The sequence below is a fragment of the Ornithorhynchus anatinus genome, chromosome 8 (genome assembly GCF_004115215.2).
Source record: "Ornithorhynchus anatinus isolate Pmale09 chromosome 8, mOrnAna1.pri.v4, whole genome shotgun sequence".
Lineage (NCBI taxonomy): Eukaryota > Metazoa > Chordata > Mammalia > Monotremata > Ornithorhynchidae > Ornithorhynchus > Ornithorhynchus anatinus.
Window position 1 is genome coordinate 14,364,309 of NC_041735.1, and position 21,814 is coordinate 14,386,122.

General features: G+C 44.4%; 1 protein-coding gene across 1 annotated transcript in view; it reads left to right on the forward strand.

The window, feature by feature from the left end:
• Positions 1 to 14,747: 14,747 nt before the first annotated feature.
• The window catches only part of EDN3 (endothelin 3), a 28,724-nt gene continuing 21,657 nt past the window's right edge, over positions 14,748 to 21,814 (forward strand). Inside the window, exons 1-2 of the mRNA XM_029070097.2 lie at positions 14,748 to 15,503; positions 16,870 to 17,182. Coding sequence (XP_028925930.1) covers positions 15,452 to 15,503; positions 16,870 to 17,182 — 365 coding nt within the window. The 5' untranslated portion in view covers positions 14,748 to 15,451. The remainder of the gene's footprint in view (positions 15,504 to 16,869; positions 17,183 to 21,814) is intronic.

Sequence of the window (21,814 nt, forward strand, 5' to 3'; positions counted from 1 at the left end):
AATTTAGGGATAATTGAGACCCAAACAGTTACAGATTTCTGATTTGCTTCAGAGATTTTCCAGTGATAGATTTTAGACTTTCTAAGAAGCCTACCCAGAGAAGATCCTACACTCAATGATGTAGCTAAGTAAGTAGGCTTGTTAGAAATTGGCTGCAGGAAGAAGGACATTTTTCATTTTGGACACCTTTTCTCCAACATTTATTTCCAGTGAGAGTTCAATTGTACAGTCTGACTAATTACACTTTGGCTTAATTGACATAGGCTAGCTTCCTCCAGGAATGTCTAATCATCCACTAAAACAATTGAAACATGTAAGCACTTGAGCCTCCCTTAACCTGAAATTAACCTCTACACCTTACCTACAAAATAAAAATGAAGATTCCTCCTGGCAACCAACATTCACTTTTGATCCTAAATGTACAGGAACTCTTTAAAGGCTTGGAATGTGCAATTAGCAATACTTCCATTGACTGTCAAAGTATACAGAAAATTAAACATATCTAAAAGTTGTCATTGTATATCATATAGAAGTATTCAAATTAGTTGCCAGCTAAATCTATTTTTTAAGAAAAATTTAGCATCCAAAAGAATGGTAAATGATGGAAGAATAAATCTCTAAAGACAATGGAAAAGACAGAGTGTTTCAGACTCCTTTTTCCTTGTGTAGGAAAAGCAGGTATCTTGATGCATAAAAACAACAGTTATGCTCAAAAAATGATGTCCCCTCTAGATTATAATCTCATTGTGGACAGGGAACGTGTCTACCAACTTTTTTATATTGTACTTTCCCAAGCACTTAGTACAGTATACTGTTTATTGTATACAGCTCAATAAATGTAATTGATTAAACATTTTAAAAAAATTAGCAGCTGCAGCTTTGCAGGAATAAAGGTATTGTCCCAATTTGCTTAATGCCAGAAATATTAAAGGTTTGCAGCACTCATCAAAGGCACAAGACAATTGAAAATTTTTCCACTATTTTCAGTTTTTCATTTTAGTTTTCATGCTCAGTAAACCTCACCTGTGCTGGTTGTGAGAAGAATGGTTGACAACAAACAGGACATGCAAGCAGATTTTGTACTGTGAGCTGAAATGGGCTCTATTCTTGGATAATGTTGGACAGAACAAAAACTTTAAAAGTATAATGAAAAAAATCTTTAAATGATGTAGTCTAGGGGTGGATTTTTAGGAGACAACAGCAGAAGACATGTCAATGTGGTATGCTGAAATCAGAAATAGGATGACCTCCTTGAGGTTTAGAAATTAGGAAGATCAAGAGCAAAGGAAGAAATGTAAACATGCTGTGAATGAAATAGTGGAGAAAGGGACATCTGTAAATACACCTTAGGAAGGTGTCAGTCATACAGATACTAGTTTTCCCAACCACACACTCACTGAGAGTATCTCACCATTGGTAGTTTCATCTTTGACCTTGAAAGGAAAATCTATATCTATATATACACATAATATAGTTTTCATAAAAGCAGTTGTAGTCACACCAATGTAGGAAATAAGAATAATGACGGTGGTATTTGTTACGTCCTTCCTATGTGCCAGACACTGTACTAAGCACCAGGGTAGATACAAGATGGTTAGGTTGGGCACAGCCCCTGTTCCACATGGGACTCACACTCTTATTTTCTATTTTACAGATGAGGAAACAGAGGCACGAGAAGTTAAGTTACTTCAGCAGATAAATTTGGAGACAGGATAGAACCCAGGTCCTCTGACTTCCGTGCCTGTGCTCTTTCCATTAGGCCGTACTGCTTCTCTTGAGTTTGGGATGAAAGCACAACCTACCCAGTTCTTACTCCTGACTGTCTACACACTTCATCATATTTTTCTGTAAAACTATGTCATCTTAGAAGCATTTTACCTGAAATCATGTTGCAGCTTTTGCAAACATATGAAGCTGAATAGAGTATAGTTCTTCAGATTATTTGATGACCTCCCCCGAATAAATGCTGAATTAATTGTGAATATAAAGCACTTTTGTATTGGTTTTCCTTTGAGTTTAACTGAACAACTGGACACCTTGAACACTTCAGCTTCAATTTGTCCCTAGTTTGTTTCTAAAATTTTTAAACTGAAGTTTTCCCTTTTGTTATTTTTTTTTAATAAAGGGACATAACTGAGTGGAAGTTTACTTAATTTCACCATGCTTATTTATTTAGAACCATACCCAACAAAATGTTTGTTTGCTCTCAGATTTTTCTAAAGTAGTTGTATCACAAATGGAGGTGTTTAGATTTTATGGTTGAAATGCATCCTCTTGTCTCCTTTATCCTGGAAATGTGAGAACCTTAGGAAACTGCTAACCACTTTGGGGAGTGAGTGTGGAATTAGTCTGAAGGGGTTGAATTTTTAGCCAAATTTACCACACCCTTGGAGTTTTAATTGTACTTCCCATTACAATTACATTACAACCTGGGGGTCCAGGTTCTAATCTCATCTCTGCCATTTGCCTATTATGTAACCTTAGGCAAGACACTTAACTTCTCTGTGCCTCAGTTACCTCATTTGTACAATGAAGATTAAGAATGTGAGCCCCATGTAGGACACTGATTCTGTCCAACTTGATTAGCTTGTGTCTACCTCAGTGCTCGGAACAGTGCCTGGCACGTAGTTAGTGCTTAACAAATACCATTAATAAAAGTAATGCTATTTTCTAAGGGAAACTGAGAGGAGCTGCTTAGAGATACTATTTAAATGAGTTTAAAACTGCAAAATTTAAATAATCATATTCTTTAGTACTGATATTTCAAATTATTGATAACAAAATTTTGTAATAAAATTCTAAACAATATAATTATTAAGTGATATGTTTCTTTCAGGCAAAAATATCTGGAATGAGGAGGGTAGAATAAATATTGTTCAGAGGACAAAAATGTAATTGGCTATATAGTAAAAAAGAAAGAGGAAAAAAGAAAAGAATGGAATTCAGGAATTATTACCAGCAAATCCCAATAATTACTTTGCTTCCAAAGATGTGGGATGAGAATGTCTCAACTGCTGTGTGAGAAGACGAATACATCACTTTTACTTGGGGTAAAAGTGGAGTCTGTGGAAAATTCAAGATCAGTGTGCTCAACTTCTCAGCTAGAATAAGATATTCTATTGGAAACATGTTGATCCATGACTATCTGGACAGGTTCCCACTTGTCATACCCTTAGAGAAACCTTCTGAAGATTTCGCCATGATTTAAAGAAAAAATGGAAGCAGAGTGTAGAGGGATGGGGCAAATGCTTTGCTTGAATTCCAACTCTTGGTGGTTCCTTCCCTTCTTTTTACTCCCAATGTGCTTTATTCACTTTCTTTTTCTTTATCTTTTTTCTCCCGTGATGATGACTGCAGTCATTTCATAAATATAACAACAAATAAAATTTAGAACAACAGCAGAGGCCTCACAGTCTTTTACAAAATCAACACAGCTGTGACATATTTTTCTGCCATCATTCTTACCTTATCTGTCCCATGTGCAATTTCATCTCTTGTTTCTCAGGTTTTCAACAGAACGGGAGCATACTCCACTATTGCACCACAAGGGCCCAAGATGGGTTCAGCAGCCAATAGCACAGTGCTGGTGGGAAGAACTGGCCAGGTCCCAGAGTGTGGGCATGACCAAAGGTGAAAGGCATACTCTGCCTGCAACTCCACCACTAGCCCTGCTTCTCCACAGAGGCTCAGCAGCATGCCCGGAAGGATAGAAAGCAGTGGGAGATTCTACAGGCAGGCAGCTGTTGTCCTCCAGGGATTGGGGGAAGTTTAAATGAGGAGGCTTCTGGATCATACAGGCATTCGTGTACCGTGAATCCACGGTCAAAAGTTCCAAATCATTTGTGTGGACAAATCTTTGCAATTCATCTTTCTAATCTCTTTAAGTAAAGGTGTTCATTTGTCACTTCCTTTTGTCTTCAGTTAGCTCGGAACAAGCTTGTTAAGAGATCCCTATTTATTTTTCGCTGGAAGCTTCTTCAGTGTGGAGAGATGGATTAGGGGGAAGAGAGAATAAAGGTCACCAAACAAACACCTGTCAGGTTTGTTGTTAGACTGATGGGTTTGGGCTGTGATAGGAGATGTTTATGGCGAAAGAAGCACAAAGTGAAGTGTGGCAGGGAACACCTAGATGGCAAAGGTTATACTCACTTCAGAGCCCACTGAGACACTAATTAGAAACAGGCACTATGCCAGGAATAGAATATTTATTTCTAAGGAGGATGAACATTTTTTAGGAGATGTGCCAAAAGTTTAAAGCAGAAGGGGAAGGATTAGGTGAAAAGAGAGATAGAAAAGCACAACTGTTAATAAAACTGGTTTGCTTTTTTTTTTCCCCAGGGAACCCCTAAAGCCTCCACTGCAAGTGCATCAGTCTCTTGGTACTAGGGGTTCCAAGGTTCTATGCTCTCCTGGTTCTCTTCTTCCCACTGAACCCTGGTTTTGCTCTTGCATTCTTGATCTTACCCATCTGCTTGTGAGACTGAATGAGTCAAGAAACATACAAGTACTAAGAAAGATCTCATTTCTGTGTGAGTGTATGTGTGTATGTGTGAATGCGTGCACATATGCATGGTTTTTTTTAATTGGCCAAATTAATAATTTACCTTCGGTTTGTCTCCTGGCCAAATTCCAATCTCATTGCCAAGGCTGCAAAGGCCCAGAGCACCCAATAAACTTAAAAAAGACTTTCAAGTTATTGTGCCTACTCCTTCTCCCACTGTCTGGTGGGGGCAGGGCTCTGTGATGTAGCTGCAGTTTGAGCAATCAACCTTACACCTACACAAATGAACTCAGAGACATCTGAGGTAGGGGCCAGACGGATCCTATGATTTCAATGAACATTTTAATAAAGGAAGCCAAGATGGTGTGCTCAGAGAATCCCTAAAAGATGAGCCAATGGAATCTGCCAAATATCTGCTGTCTACATCAAATGATGAATGGGTGGTCTCGCCCCAAGCCCTCAGGGTGGTGTCATGTTAGCTTTTCGATTTCAGGCAGGCAGGGAGATAGATATAATTGTTCTTTGAGATTCGGAATCACTTCAAGCGCGAACTACTCTCCCGGGAGGCAGGTCTGCAGTGAGAGACTGGATCTACAAATGCAAATCACCCAGAAAATTCAGTCCCCAAAACACTTTTTAGCCCGAATTTATCATACAATTGAAGTAGATTTGTTTTTGAATCCATCCGTGGTATTTAATGAGCACTCTCTCTGTGCAGACCACTGTATTAAGCGGTTGGGAGAGCACAACAGAGTTGGTAGACACATTCCCTGTCCACAAGGAACTTACAAAGCCCAGAAAATTGAGGTGGAAGTGCATTTATAGACTTCAGTTATGGGAGCTTAAATACAAAAATCAAAGGGCAGAATTCTTTGCTGGACACTCCTCTTGGACAGCCCCTATGCAATTGGTTCAAGAGCTCTTTGGAAGTCCTGACTAACTTCCTAATCAAGGAATGAGTCCTGGGCAAGTTCCAGCACCTCTTGATATGGCCTAGATGCTAAAGGTCACCATGGTGACACAAATACACCAATAGCTTTGGAATGAGCATGACATTAACTCAGAGAGCCATGGCTTCATTCTTTTCCACACTCAAATCATTTTCATTTTTTCCCAAGTTGCCTTGCTTTGGCTCAGTGCCAGAAAGTATGGGAATGGTTGGAAATCCTCCTTGAGTGGAACAGCTGTTTCCTCTATGGTTTTCAGAGGCATTAGCTCATTAGATATAAATACGTGCTGGTTGGTTAAGCTTGAAGCAGGAAACATCCTGAAGGGGAAACAGTCTTCCAGAACCTAGAAAAACTCACTGCAACTCTCACAGTTTTATCGGTCTTTTAGGAAACAGTCCATGTAACAGAAATTTAATAGTGATAATCATATCCTGCATTTTTGCTATAAAGCATTTAAAGCATTCAAGGATTTCATTTATCTTAGAAGCTCACTATGAGGTAAGGAGCTGGGCCAACAGTTCACAGCTGGGAAATCCAAGGTGTGTATTAAATGAAGAGTACACACCTAATCATGGGTAGAACAGGACTAGTCTGTACTTCTAATTCTCTATCTAGTACTCTTCAAATTAATATTTTCACTGGAATGAATGATCTCTCGTTCAAACCCCATATTAATAAGACTAGCAATATAAGAAAGATGCACAGTGTCTGAACTACTGCTTCAGTGTTCTTTGTGCAACACAAACAACAGTTAGTTACCCTTCTCCACATCTCAGAAAAGGCACCAAGCCCTGCCCTCAATGAGTTTTGAAATATACAGTATTATATTACTGTTTCTGTTTAACTTGCCTTTTGCTGACAAGGAATCACTGGTCTCTTAAGGTGAGATGAGTGAACATGAGAAAATATGGACCTCATTAAGGAGATTTTTGTGAAGTTGCCGTAAAGCAGGAGCGTGTCTTTTTCTTAGCAATAGAAGTTTGAGAGATTCAGTTTCAAACTATGAAAACTTTCATCCAGACCCAAAATGTGTCACATTTATTCTTTCCTTCCTTCAACCATGCTGGCCTCAAAGGGAATTCCACAGATGTGAGGGTGACTTGGGGATGTGGAGAGAAGAGATGCATACCTCTGAAGAATTCATGCAAGGGCATTACCTTTCTCCTACAACCCTAAGAAATGTAATTATTAGATGAGGATCACAAATTCTTCCAGATAAGAAACAAGCTGAAAATATTCAACATAACCCCTGGAAACAGAAAGGTAGCCTGATTTTCAAAACTACATCATGGGAGGTTTTTTATGGTATTTGTTAAGCCCTTACTATGTACCAGTTACTGTTCTAAGTGGTGGAGTAGATATAAGATAATCAGTCAATGGTATTTATTGAGCGCTTACTGTGTGCAGAGCACTGAACTAAGCATCTGGAAAATGCAGTAAAGGCAATAAGGAGAGACAATCTCTGCCCACAACGGACTTAAAGTTTAATCAGGTTGGACACAGTCCCTGTCCCAAATGAGGCTCACAACCGTAATCCCCATTTTACAGATGAGGTAACTGAGACACAGAGAAGTGAAGTGACTTGCCCAGGTTCACCCACCAGAAAAGTGGCGGAACCAGAAGTAAAACCTAGGTCCTTCTAGGTCAACTCCCAGGCCGGTGCTCTATCCACTAGGCTATGCTGCTTTGCCCAAATTCCATATAGGAATGCCAAGATGAATACCTGCCTCTTGTAGTCAGGCACCTCATTCACAAATTTATTATAACTTTTTATGAAAACTTATTGAGGAGATGAGGAAGAAAGGAGACATTAGTGCAGCAACTGAATAATGGCTAATTCTACAAAACAGACTGTAAAAGAAAAGACTCCTACTTGGAGAAATTGGGTTTGTGGTATTTCATTTGGAGAATCAAGCATATTTGGAAAAACCTATAATGTGTGAAACCTTGTTCTCGGCACTGGGATGAAATACAAGGACACTGCTTTAGAAATGCTCCTAAATCCAATCAAAGGGGAGAGGTAGAAGGGGAAAGAAGGAGGGGAGATGTAGTGACAGATCCAAAGCTAAAGAATGGCAGGCTAAATTCAGCAAAGGCAATGACAATTCCCAAAGCAAGAAGAAGTGTGGAACATTCTGTGGGGTGGGACTAGCCTCAGGCTCCTCATTGCTCCAGTCTGGGGAAGGTGGGACCTCCCCATTCACCTGCTCTCCAGGGGCCAGAGAAGGTGGACTGCTCTCCTTTTTCATCCAGTCTCTTATTCCTGCCAGGTATGGGACTTGAAGTATGAACTACTTGAAGGCATCTTGTAGACAGCATCAAAAATTTGCATTTGGTTTCTTCTGCAATTTCTAATCCCATCTCTTTTCCAGGCATGCTCACTTTCATCTCAAATAAGAGTGAAAGAAATGCCAATTCCTGGGGCAGCCTATTGGTCCATTCAGCCCAAAATTTTGATTCTGACTGTGGCAAGAGGATTCAGGGAAGAACAAAGTGATAGCTGCCCTACTGGATAATCCATCTTCATCCCAACTGTAGGGAAATACCTTCTTAATATTCCCAACTTTCCTAGTGAGGATCCATTAGACTGCAAGTTCCTGGAAGGTAGGGATCATGTATACCAACTGTATTGTACTCTCCCAGGCAAATACCATTGACTGATTGATTGATTGTACCTAAATCACCTTCTAAAGCAGAGAGAGCACAAGCACCACCTACAGGATTTCCCTCACAAACAATGATCACAATAGCAAATTAAAAATGTTGTCGAAACAAGTGGAAGAGTGCTAGTATCCCTTTGGCCTGCTCTTAGACTGATTTCTTTTAAGTAATGAGTGCATGGGAATGTGACTATCTATTTGGCCAAAAGTGTAGTTATCCCTTGCACATAAACCTTGCCCTGAGATAAATGAAAATCAATCAATACATGTTACTTTGAGCCTTAGATTGAATCAAATTCAGGATGTTAGAAGATGTTACGTTTGAGACAAATTTTTGAAATCAAGTTCTTCTTTTCAAGATGCAGCTATCTTGTGCATTAACCCGGTACTGTTGGTGATTGGTAATCAGAAAATCCTGTATTTGTTAGGATGTCTAGGAATTAACTGTCTAGCAAAATCCCAGATAGTAGTGGCAGGGAGGCTGAAGAAACTCAAGTGTGTTTAGTATAATAAATTGCACCCAATGGGTGTTGAATTAATATGGTAACTTGTACATCCTGCCTTTGGGAAGCTGAGGTTAGGTCAAGTGAGCTGGAATTCCTTCAGTCTAGGCTCATCCAGATCCTCCTGCTTCTCTACATCCTAATGCCTCTGGGACAATTCTCTCTGACAGTGGCTTCTATTATGGCCCAATTTGAAATGGCAACAGCTCCCTCTCTAATGTTTCTCCCTGCCACCTCGATGGGACAGGGCCATCACATTAAGACTGGTTTAAGAAAGAATTAGTCATCAGCTTTGAAACACCCCATGGCCCCACTTTAGGTACTAGCCATGATAATCTGAAAAAAAAGATCATTTCCTGCAATAAGACTGCAGCTGAGATGCTGGAAAACTACAGAATGTATTATATTACTCCCACTTAAATCCCCTAAATTAAGTTGAAAAAAATCTTCAAAAGAGTCATAATGCATGTGAAGAGGAAACATGAGGGGATAGTTATCTAAGATAAAGTAAAATAAAAATTCTCATGGGCTTTGTTTCAAATTGGAATCCGAGAACGTGGACAATCCACAAGGCGACTACTGACATGGCTAAAGCTGATAAAAAATAAAAGAGAGAGACTGAAATACATAACTACACGGAGACACGGATTACTTTTTCAGCTGTGTGAATAGTGGAAACAGTTAAGGAGGCTCAGAAATATGATTTAGAGGCTTTAAAAAAAGAAGAATCCCATTAATTAATGGCTTCTAGGGAAAGAATGTGATGGACCATTTCTTAATGCGATCTTTCACCAAAGATTATGGGAGGGAGAGAAGTTTGCAGATTGAGAAGATAATTACTCTTCATAAATATAAATAAAAAGATCCATAAAGTTCTGACAATTTTTGACAAACCATATGAATTAGTAAAATCTTAAGGTCTTTCAGTGTTTTTAATCACTAATGCAGCTAAACTGCAAAATCTATGGAAGCAATAGACGCATATACAAACGTACAAAAGGGTAGGGCTAGATCTTATGCAATTTCCTTATGACTGCAGGAGGATTTTAGTTATTACATGTGGAATTAGAATCTATTGTCTTCTTTTTCATTTATTTAAATGAGTATTATCCATTGAAGGAGAAAATGCATCTCAACGAATTAGAAAGAAAACTCGTCATACCCTTTCCTTTAGTGTCTCTCCAGTTCAAATATATTGTTGCTGTGTATTCTGAAACACACACCTCACACACTGAGTGGGCATATCATGAGTTTTAAGGCATACAGTATTTTTTTTTTATCAAAATTCATCTTAAAATGGATTTTAGTTCATTGATATCAATACTGCAGACCCTACAACTGATGATGTCTTTGAAGAGAAAATGCTGTCTTCCTAGCTCTTAAGGAGCATAGAATGCTTGTGGGCAGAGACTGTGTCTCTTCTATTGTACTCTTCCAAGGTCTAAATACAATGCCCTGCTCACAGGAAGTGCTCAATAATACGAGTGACTGACGCTTTTACCCATTTTTTTCATTAATTCTTGGACGGTTGCTATGAATGCAGTGTGGGCTACTCCCTGTTTTCTATTTTGCAGAAGATGAAAAGAATGGCAAGGAAAGGGAAAGCTGAGAAGAGATAGTAAGTACCTTGGCAATAAAGCATTCATCTTCTATATCCCAAATATACCGCACAGTGCCAATCATGTCAGCCACCCTCCCAAATTAATGAAAACTAGAAACAGCGGAGGGGGAAATCAACTCCTACCACAGAAGAATGTGATTATCAATTACCTGGACAAGTTACCAAAGAATAATAGACTGTAAGTGCATTGTGGGCAGGGAATGTGTCTACCAACAATAATTATATTGTACTATCCCAAGTGCTTAATACGGTGCTCTGCACATAGTAAGTGCTTAATAAATACCATCGATTGATTGAATATTGTAAAATCTCTTACCAAGAATTGCCAAGTAGCCATCTGCCTATGCTAAAACTCCCCTCTCAAGAACATGATCAAGGTCATGCTTTACACTCTAGTTTGTTGAAACTCTCCTCTCAAACTCCTGCTGGTCAAATCCAAAGGACTCATTTTTGTGCTAATTTTTTTTATTCGCCTTGCTGCCGTCAATATCATCTCCACCTTGGTTTCAAGGGCACAATCCTAGATTGGTTCTGTCTTACTCTCAGACAGCTCCTTATCTTCCTCTTTGGCTGGCTTCTCTCCTCACTCTTTAATTGAAGCCCTACCTAAATTCTGGAGTTTTTCCTGTTCCTAATAAATATTCACTCTATTGTGGAGCTCATCCACTCTCAATTTCAAATGCCCCCTCCCTCTATGTTCTAATCCTGACTCCACCACTTGTCTGCTGTGTGACCTTGGGCAAGTCATTTAACTTCTCATCTACAAAATGTGGATCAAGACTGTGGACCCTAAGTGGGACGTGGACTGTGTCCATATCGATTAGCTTGTATCTCCTCCAGCACTCACAGGTTGATGCCTGGCACATAGTAAGCACTTAAAAAATACCCTGAAAAATGACTCTGAAGTCTATGTCTCTTGCCTTGTCTTCATTCTTATATTTCCTCCTATTTGTGGAACCCAGACCCATCTGGTTGCTTGTCAACACTTCAAAGTTAATATTTTATGGTAAAAACTGAACTGCTCATCTTCCCCTCCTAAATCTTTAACTCTAGCTTTTCCAGAGCTGCACAGTGTAATGCTTATAGCCTTGGAGAATGAGGGCATTTTTTATTACTATAGCTTATTTCTCCACATCCTTTAGGTCACCAAATCCTGCAGCTTCTTCCTCAGCAGGGTTTCATGATCCCTTTCTTTACTGGGCCTAAAGCACAACTTTGATATTAGCTCTTATCTCCCAACTGGATTAGCCTCCTTGCTGGTCTTCAACTCCAGCTCTTCCCCACTCCAGTCTGTCATTACAACCAACAGTCTATTCTGCAAGACGTTCTCAAAGGCTTTCATGGTTCCATCATCACTTGAATGCAAGCTTGCTGTGGACAGGAAATGTTGTGTCTATCAACTGTTATACTGTACTCTCTCAAGTACTTAGTACAGTGTGCTGTAAGCAGTAAGAGCTCAATAGATATGATGAATTGATTGAATCAGACTGAAGTTCTTGACTGCGGGGTTTCATAGAACTCCATCAGTTTGCACCCTAAAACCTAGATGTCATTTTCTTCTGTTCCTGCTCCACCCAAAGAAACCTCTTCACCATCCTCCATATAAACCTATTCGTCTACACCAGCACACCCATCATTTCCCTGACCTAAAATGCCCTTATCACTTAGCTCTACCAAACTATCTTTCAAAACTCTATTAAAAAGGCCATTTCCTGTAAGAAACCTTTTCCAGAATATCTCACTGCCCTAGTTTAACCATTCACTACAACTCCCTAAATATTTATAGGTACCCTTGTAAATCTTGTGTATATATTTATGTTCTTTGTATTCTTGATTTTGCTCCATGGCTGTTTGTTTTATCTTTCTCTAATTGTGTATTTCATACCTGTAATTCTAGTCAATCACCTGATCTTGATGAGTCTATCTCCATAACACCTCTAGATTTTGTTCCTTCTTTGTCCAAATTGTTACCACTCTGATTCAAGAACTTGTCATATCCCATCTTGATTACTGCATCGGTCACCTCACTGTCCTCTCAGCCTCCAGTCTCTTCCCTCTCCAGTCCATTCTTCCCTCTGCTGCCTAGATCATTTTTCTAAAAATCATTCTGTGCAAGACTCTCCAGTGGTTGCCCATCCATCTATGCATCAAGCAGAAACTCCTCAATGTCACTCAATCAGCTCTCTCCTACTTACTTATCCTTGTTTCTCTCCCACTACAACCCAACCCAAATGTTTCTCTCCTCCAATCCCTACTCAGTGTCCTTTCCTCTCCCCTTACCCATCTTGACCCCTTGCTCACACCCTTCTTTCTGCTGGGAACTTCCTCTCCTTTTGTACCTGACAGATCACCACTCTCTCCATCTTCAAAACCCTACAAAAATATCTCCCTAAACTCTCATCCCACAAATCCTATTTTCCCTCTCTCCTGCCTCACACATGCACTTAACCCCATCCCCAAGTGGTTGGGCATTCATCCCACTCTGCCTCACAGAGTACTTATGTACATAATCAATCAATCAATCAATCAATCAATCATATTTATTGAGCACTTACTGGGTACAGAGCACTGTACTAAGCCCTTCAGAGAGTGCAGTAAAAGAGCCAGCAGACACAAAACACAGTGAGCTTACAGTCTAGAGGAGGAGAAGATATTAATATAGAATCATAAATGAGAAGCAGTGTGGCTCAGTGGAAAGAGCACGGGCTTTGGAGTCAGAAGTCATAGGTTCGAACCCCGGCTCGGCCACTTGTCAGCTGTGTGACTTTAGGCAAGTCACTTAACTTCTCGGTGCCTCAGTTACCTCATCTGTAAAATGAGGATTAAGACTGTGAGCCCCACGTGGGACAACCTGATTCCCCTGTGTCTACCCCAGCGCTTAGAACAGTGCTCGGCACATAGTAAGCGCTTAACAAATACCAACATTATTATTATTAAATTATGGATATGTATGTAAGTGCTGTGGGGTTGAATATATATATCCTTATACTGGGTTGTGGGTTGTTTCCCTTATGTGTAATTTATTTTAATGTCTCTCTTCCCTACTAGTCTGTAAGCTCTCTGAGAGGAGGTATTGTTTCTATTTACTCCTTAGTAAGCTCAAGTATGTAAACTCACTGTGGGCAGGGAACTTGTCTACCAACTCTGCTGTATTGTACTCTCCCAAGAGCTTAGAAGAGTGCTCTTCACTACGTAAGGACTCAATAATCCATCAGAGCTATTTATTAAATGCTTACTGTGTGCAGAGCACTGTACTAAGCACTTGGACCCCAGCCCACCAGGAGCTCACAGTTTACAGGGGAAGATGGACATTTAAGAGAGATTGGGGATAGAGAAAATAGTAGAGTATAATTATATCTCCATAAATACTGTGGGGCTGGGGTGAGTATCAAAGTGCTTAAGGGGCACACAGCTTAATTCATAGCTGATGTAGAACGAGAGGGCAGATAGGAAAAATAAAGTACTTAGTCTGGGAAGGCCTCTACATTCTAGAAGAGGAGACATATATAGTAAAATAAATTACAGATAGGAGAAATGGCAGAGTATAAGGATATGTACATAAGTGGGGCTGGGGCTGGGGCAAATATCACATGCTTAAGGGGGTACAGGCCAAGGTGCATAGACAATGCATAAGAGAGAGAATAGGGGCAATAAAGGATTAGTTAGGGTAGATCCTTTGGAAAAGATGTGATTTTAGTAGGGCTTTGAAGGGAGATTGTGGTGGACTCTCAGTTATGAAGGAGGAGAGAGTTCCAGGGCAGAGAGACGATATGGGCAAGGGGTCGGCAGTGAGATAGTTGGGACTGACGCGCAGAGAGTAGGTCGGCATTAAAGGAGCAGAGTGTGCCGATTGACTGATTGATGTTGTTTACACGTCTCTTAGATTGTAAGATGCTGAATTCATAGTCTTCTTCTGAATTTCCCTGAGTGCCTCCTTCAGTGTTTTGGCAAGAGAATCTAGTGGGAAAAGCACAGGATCGAGTCAAGAGACTCAGGATTGAGTCCCACCCTGCCATTGGCCTCCTTTGTAATCTTGGGCAATCACTTGGCCTCTCTGGAACTCAGTTTCCTCATCTTTAAAACGAAGCTAAAACCTCGCTCGCCTGGTCCCGGCTCCGCATCTAATCTGGTAACCACAACGTTTGGAACACGGTGCTTAATAGTGTGTGCTTAGGAAATGCTAGTAAGTAGGGGTTCGATTCAGGCTGCTACTGTCGAAAATGATGACAAACGGGACAAGGACTGTGTCTGATCTCCTAACCGTAGCATTTAGCACGTAGCCCGTGCTTAGTAAACGCCATCACGGAGGGGGCTCAATTAATATTGTTATTACTGAGGATGCTGATGATAAGCAGAGTCCACTTTCTCTCAGTCTGTGTCCCGAGACGACCCCAAAGGTGCGCGTGGAGTGTTCTGAGCGCCACCGAAAGGGGTTGCGTAATCCCAACTCGTCCTTTCCAGGGTGAAGCTTTCCAGACATCCACCAAGATGCGTCCTTCGGTTGGGAAGTTCCTCTCCTGAAGGGAAGCACTTTTGACCTTTCTCCCGTTGGTAGGCCCAGGGAACGGGGAGGCTTCCATTCGGAGCGAAGCGGTGATGGTCGAACGCGGCAGGACCGGTCGTTGTCGTGAGTGAGTGGGGGGTGTGAGTGTGGGAGTGAGTGTGGGAGGGAGTGAGTGAGTGAGTGAGTGTGTGTGTGTGTGTGTGGCCTTCCGGCAGCTGCCTCTGCCCCCCGCCCCCTTTTTCCCGGGTGCAGAACTAGCCTCGCTCCATGCCGGACCCTGGAAAAGCGTCCGGCTCCCGCTAGGCCGAGGGCAGCTGCCATCAGGGAGGGAGGCGTCGGCGGGCACCCCGCCCTCTAAGAGCAGAGGATCCCCTTCTCTGAGAGCCCATCCTGGGGGAGAGGACGGGGGCGGGGGGGCAGAAAAGGCGAAGAGGAAGGCGAAGCAGCCGGGGAGGAATGGAGCCTGCGGGCTCCCGATGACAAGTCCAGCTCCCTCCTGGGCTGGCTCTCGGCGGAGGGCGCCCCGAAGGCCGGCGCTTTCCGGGGCTGACTCTGGCCACATCTGGAGCCGCAAGGCAGCCGTGCACAGCTCCGCCGCTGCCGACCGACCGACCGACCGATCGACCGATCGACCGACCGACCGACCGACCGGAGGCCGGCCCATTTTCCCGCAGCCGCCAGCCCTCTGCCCCAAGCCCCTCATTTGGTGTTAATGGAGCTGGGCTTTTGGTTCGTCTTTGGACTTACGGTGACATCGTCCGCAGGTAACAGGCTTGGCTGTTTCCCCCTTTCTCCGCCCTGGACAGAGGGGGCGGGGGAGGAGGGGGTCCTGGCGGTCCTGCCGGGGTGGGGGTGGGGGGGTCCCCGAAAGGAGAAGCGGGGTTCGGCGCGGGGACCGACGGCGCACAGCAGAGCCGAGCGGGGCAACGAGCGCAGAGCGGGGCAGAGCAGCGTAGAGCGGGGAGCGGAGCAGCGTAGAGCGGGGCAGAGCAGCGTAGAGGGGGGCAGAGCAGCGAAGATGGGGGACACAGCAGCGAAGATGGGGGACAGAGCAGCGTAGAGCGGGGCAGAGCAGCGTAGAGCGGGGCAGAGCAGCCTAGTTGGGGGAGCAGAGCAGCGTAGAGCGGAGCAGCGTAGAGCGGGGCAGCGTAGAGCGGGGCAGAGCAGCGTAGAGCGGAGCAGCGTAGAGCGGGGAGCAGAGCAGCGTAGAGGGGGGCAGAACAGCGAAGATGGGGGACAGAGCAGCGTAGAGCGGGGCAGAGCAGCCTAGTTGGGGGAGCAGAGCAGCGTAGAGCGGAACAGAACAGCGTAGATGGGGGAGCGGAGCAGCGTAGAGCGGAGCAGCGTAGAGCGGGGAGCAGAGCAGCATAGAGCGGAGCAGCATATGGTGGGGGGAGGGGGGAGAGCAGCGTAGAGCAGAGCAGCGTAGAGGGGGGCAGAGCAGCGAAGATGGGGGACAGAGCAGCGTAGATGGGGGGCAGAGCAGCGTAGAGCGGGGCAGAGCAGCGTAGATGGGGGGCAGAGCAGCGTAGAGCGGGGCAGAGCAGCGTAGATGGGGGGGCAGAGCAGCGTAGAGCGGGGAAGAGCAGCGTAGAGCGGGGGCAGAGCAGCTCGGCTGCCGAAACAGCTGCTGTGCCTGGTTCACGCTAGGGATTTTTGCGGGGGGGGGTTGGGGGAGGGGAGAGGAGGTTGGGGAGAGAGAGAGGGGGCTGGGTGGCGGAGACCTTCCCCACCCCTGCCGCTGAACTAAATCGCCAAGGAGCCTGGCGCCTGCCCGGGGCCCTTGGCCGACTGGGGCAAGTTTGGGGGGAGTTGGGTTAGAGAGGGAAGCAGCGTGGCTTGGTGGCGGCAGCCCGGGCTTGGGAGGCAGAGCTCGTGGGTTCCCATCCCGGCTCCGCCCCCGCTCAGCTGTGTGACTTGGGGACAAGTCGTTTGCCTGCTCCGTCCCCTCCTCGGTAAAATGGGAATTGGGAGGGGGAGCCCCACGTGGGACAAGCCGATGACCTGGCATCTCCCCCAGCGCTCGGCCCGTAGCGCGTGGCAAATATCATTATTAAAGGGGCAAAAAGGGGGTCAGGGGAATCGGGTCCTGAAATGGCAGGGTCTCCCCTTCTGTCCCCGGCCCTGCAGGGCTCTCGCCGGGGGGGCCGAGCCCCCAGCCCGGCGGCGGCGGCGGAGAAGACCGGGAGGGCGAGGCGGAGGCCGGAGCACTGAGCGGAGCCCTGAGCGAAGCGCTGGGCGGCGAGGCGGAGGCCGGAGCACTGAGCGGAGCCCTGAGCGAAGCGCTGGGCGGCGGGGGCTCCGGCCGCCCGGCCCGGCAAGTTGAGGACCCCGCGGGGGCGGAGCCGCGGCCCAGGGCCAAGCGCTGCACTTGCTACACCTACAAGGACAAGGAGTGCGTCTACTACTGCCATCTCGACATCATCTGGATCAACACCCCAGAGTGAGTCCAAGCCCCGGCCTGGGATGTCTTGTGTCGCCGTTTCTCTGGGTGTGTCTGTGTGTCAGTGTCTCTGTGTATGGCTATGTCTCTGTGTGGCTCTGTGTGTCTCTGTATGTCAGGGTCCCTGCGTATGTCTATATCTCTGGGTGTGTCTGGGTGTCTCTGTGAGTGTCTGTGTCTCTGTGTATGTCTGGGTCTCTGTGTGTGTCTGTGTCTCTGTGTATGTCTAGGTCTCTGGGTGTGTCTGTTTGTGTCCGCGCGTCTCTGTATGTCAGTGTCTCTGTGTATGTCTATGTCTCTGTGTGGGTCTGTGTGTCTCTGTATGTCAGTGTCTCTGTGTATGTCTATGTCTCTGTGTGGGTCTGTGTGTCCTTGTATGTCAGGGTCTCTGCGTATGTCTATATCTCTGGGTGTGTCTGGGTGTCTCTGTGAGTGTCTGTGTCTCTGTGTATGTCTGGGTCTCTGTGTGTGTCTGTGTCTCTGTGTATGTCTAGGTCTCTGGGTGTGTCTGTTTGTGTCTGTGCGTCTCTGTATGTCAGTGTCTCTGTGTATGTCTATGTCTCTGTGTGTGTCTGTGTGTTTGTGTCTGTGTGTCTCTGTATGTCAGTGTCTCTGTGTATGTCTATGTCTTTGTGTCTTTGTGTCTCTGTGTGTGTCTGTGTGTCTCTGTGAGTGTCTGTGGCTCTCTGTATGTCTATGTCTCTGTGTGTGTCTGTGTGTTTGTGTCTGTGTCTCTGTGTATGTCAGTGTCTCTGTGTATGTCTATATCTCTGTGTATGTCTATATCTCTGTGTGTCTGTGTCTCTGTGTGTCTGTGTCTCTGTGTGTGTCTGTGCGTCTCTGTGTCAGTGTCTCTCTGTATGTCTGTGTCTCTGTGTGTGTCTGTGTCTCTCTGTATGTCTATGTCTCTGTGTGTGTCTGTGTCTCTGTTTATGTCTATGTCTCTGTGTGTGTCTGTGTGTTTGTGTTTGTGTCTCTATGTCTATGTCTCTGTGTGTGTCTGTGTGTTTGTGTCTGTGTGTCTCTATGTCAGTGTCTGTGTGTTTGTGTCTGTGTGTCTCTGTATGTCAGTGTCTCTGTGTATGTCTATGTCTCTGTGTGTCTGTGTCTCTGTGTGTCTGTGTGTCTCTGTGTCAGTGTCTCTCTGTATGTCTATGTCTCTGGGTGTTCTGTGTCTCTTTGAATGTCTGTGTCTCTGTGTGTGTGTCTCTTTGTGTGTGTGTCTGTGTCTCGGAGGGGGGGTGGGGAGGGCAGCTTTTGCAGTCAGGGAGGTGAGCAGCTAATGCCAGCCTGCCACCCAAACTGCATTCGGGGCCTCTTCCTCCCTCCCTCCTCAGGTACCTGCGCCCCTGGTCCAGCCTTTCCGACCCCCTGCTCGCCTGGCACGGGGTGGGGGGTGGTGCTCTCTCCAGACCAAGCGCGGGTCCCTCACCCACGGTGTCCCCTTCCCCCCGCCCCCTAGCCCCCCCATTATTTGGGAAGTCCGGAGTGGAGAAGCAGCGATGGCTCAGTGGAAAGAGCCCAGGCTTGGGAGTCGGAGATCATGGGGTCTAATCCCATGTCAGCTGGGTAACTTTGGGCAAGTCATTTCACTTCTCTGTGCCTCAGTTTACCTCATCTGTAAAATGGGGATGAAGACTGTGAGCCTCACGTGGGACAACCTGATCACCTTGTATCCTCCCCAGCACTTAGAACAGTGCTTTGCGCATAGTAAGAGCTTAATAAATGCCATCCTTATTATTATTATTCTCTGTGCCCCAGTTACCTGATCTGTAAAATGGGGATGAAGACTGAGCTCCACGTAGGACAACCTGATCACCTTGTATCCCCTCTCCCCCCTCCAGCGCTTAGAACAGTCCTTTGTACACAGTGAGCGTTTAACAAATACCATCATTATCATTACTATTATTAGCGGTAGTGGAAGAAGGGAAACCTAATCTGGCTGTTTCTGGCCCAGGAGGAGGGTGAGATTTACCACCCCCCTTCCTTGAAATGCAGTGGAGCAGGAGGGATTAGATACCTGATCACCCCCTCTGAGCTTCTTTTCTGAGAAAGAGGAAGTTCCGAAATGTAGCTCCAGCCCCAGGGGGTGGGTAGGCATCCCCTGCTCTGCTCTTGACCCAAGGAAGCTCAGAGCCGTTTTAAATTCTCTGAAAGACGACCCCACCATCCGTGTGTGGAGTTGGACTGGGGGACATAACTCCAGCCAAGGGGGATGATCCAAGCTAATTGGAAATCCGAGTGGAAATGGCTCACTTAGGCTGGAATCCCACAGTGGTTTTCAAGACACCCTGTTTATTAAGAACTTGAATTTGACGGGTGCCTTCCCTTTAAAGTTTTCTGATCGGTTCTCACGGTATTCCTATGAGGTAAGGAGCCGCATGCCTTTTATCCCATTTTTATGAAATGGAATTTATGGCTCAGAGAGGTTGTCACCTGCCGAAGTCCCACAGTAAATCACTGACAGGAGCCGACCTGATCCCAGGTTTCCTGATTCTCAGTCCCACGTTCTAACCACTGGGGAAGAAAGTTTCAACTTTTCTTAGAAACTGTGTCCCTTCGGTCTCTCCACATCACCTGCAATTATCAAGTGATGGCATTTATTGAGCACTTACTGGTGCAGAGCACTGTACTAAGCACTTAGTACTTTTGTATACCAACCTTTCATATACTGGCCTTTTACACCTGCCTACATTCATATGTGCATGCGCACATGTGCGTACACTACACACACACACACACACACAAACATGAGCTACTCCAGAATGGAGTGAGTAGAAACAGCAGCAATCAAAACAAATGATAAAAGAAAACCCTTCTTAGATTAATCAAAGCCTGGGGATACTTAGCAAGGTTGCTTTCTTACTGATTGCCTGGTGTTCAGGTTATCTTCTGTATTCTGGTTTTTTTGTGTGTTTTTTTTGGCCTTTATGGCTGTACAGCTAAGGGGTGGCTGTGCCCTCAGTAGTCTGTGTGCCCCAATGAAAATTTATGAATTAAAGGATGAAGTTTTGCTTGTATCATCCTATTAATCATGGCCATGAATGCAACATGGGGGATTTGGAAACTCAAGGCTTGTGAACCAAAAAAGCCTTCATCTCTCTCAAGCTCCTCTGCTGATTCCCAAATTTTCATAGAATAATTAATTAATATTGTGAAATTCAATTGAGAAGAAATTGAGTGAAAAAAGATTTATAATGCTGTTTTTAGAGTTGGTAATCCAGTGGGTTTCTCCATGCAGCTACTTTTAAAGGATCCTTTGACATAAAAGCTCCATGAATTTAGTTTCACATTTGACAAGTTTCTATGGGGCAAGGAAGTGACAAACATTATTAAGTTTATTTTAAAGATGGCACACTGAGGCAGAGAAAAGTTAAATTGATTGATTCAGGTTGGCAGAGCAAGAATTTAAGACTCTGATGTCCAAAGCTTGGTCAGAGTTAGCTGAGTTGGATGATCTGTGCAAGAACTCTCAGTATCTGTCTCTGTCTCCACTCTGTGTCGGTGGAGAAAACTGTAGTAAGATCAAATGAAGTATTTCTGTTTAGCGATGAAATTCACTTTCCTCAAACATTTTCTACATATTCCCAGTTCAGTTTTTTCTTTTTTCATTTAAACCCTTAACCGTTTTTTGCCTTGGTAGAGGGTCAGCTAAGGTTATTTACCTCTTTAATGGACGTGAGTTATGTTACTCTGTAATTTGGTAGAAGCAAATCAGTCAAAAGGAATTTACTGAGCACCCTCAAGGGTGCATAACAGTGTAGAAATGGCTCAAGAGCAGGGCCTTGCATTTTATGAAACATCATTACACCCGGATGAAGCAGACAACCCCTAATGTCCGAGCCATGGTTATTCAGATGGTTCACCAGCTTGTGGATTCCCTGAGGACACTGATACCCATTCAGAGGATGGTAGTGGAATTTTCAGGGTGCAGCACCATTTTCAGTCAATCAGTTGTATTTTTTGAGTGCTTACTGTGGGCAGAGCACTGCATTAAGCAATTGGGTGAGTACAGTAAGGTTGATGGACATGATCACTGCCCACATTTCCAGTTAGGAGTAGCTCCTCTGAAGCCCGAGTTGTTGATCAGGTCTCTCACTCATCCCCTGACTCTCTTTCCTGTTTATCCCAGTTCTACTGGTAGCAAGAGAGGCCCAGGAAGGGGAGCAGAGTTCTTGGAACTGTAGCTGAGATTTTCCATGGCCACTGAAACTCCTCTGAAAACCTCCATGGTTTTAGCTTGGAAATGTTTTTTTGTTGCAGATACAGAACTAAAAGGTTGAATATGTCACTAAGCACATGCTTATTTTTAAAGGAGACTAGTGGAGTGGACTTCTTTGAAGAAAGTACTATGAAGTTGAAACAGATATAATCTACTAAGCATTTATACTGCATGCAAAGCACTGTATTAAGCATATATACACAGAAGAGAATTAGATATGGTACTAATTCCCCAAAGGGTGTCAAAATCCACTAAGTGAATAGAGAAGCAATCCAAAATTTGAATAGAGAAACAGCAAAAGTAGGGGAAAGAGTATGGGTTTGAGAACTAGAAGCCTGGGGTTCTAATCCCAACCCTGCCACTCGTCTGCTGTGTGACCTTGAGCAAATAACTTATCTGTATCTCCGTTA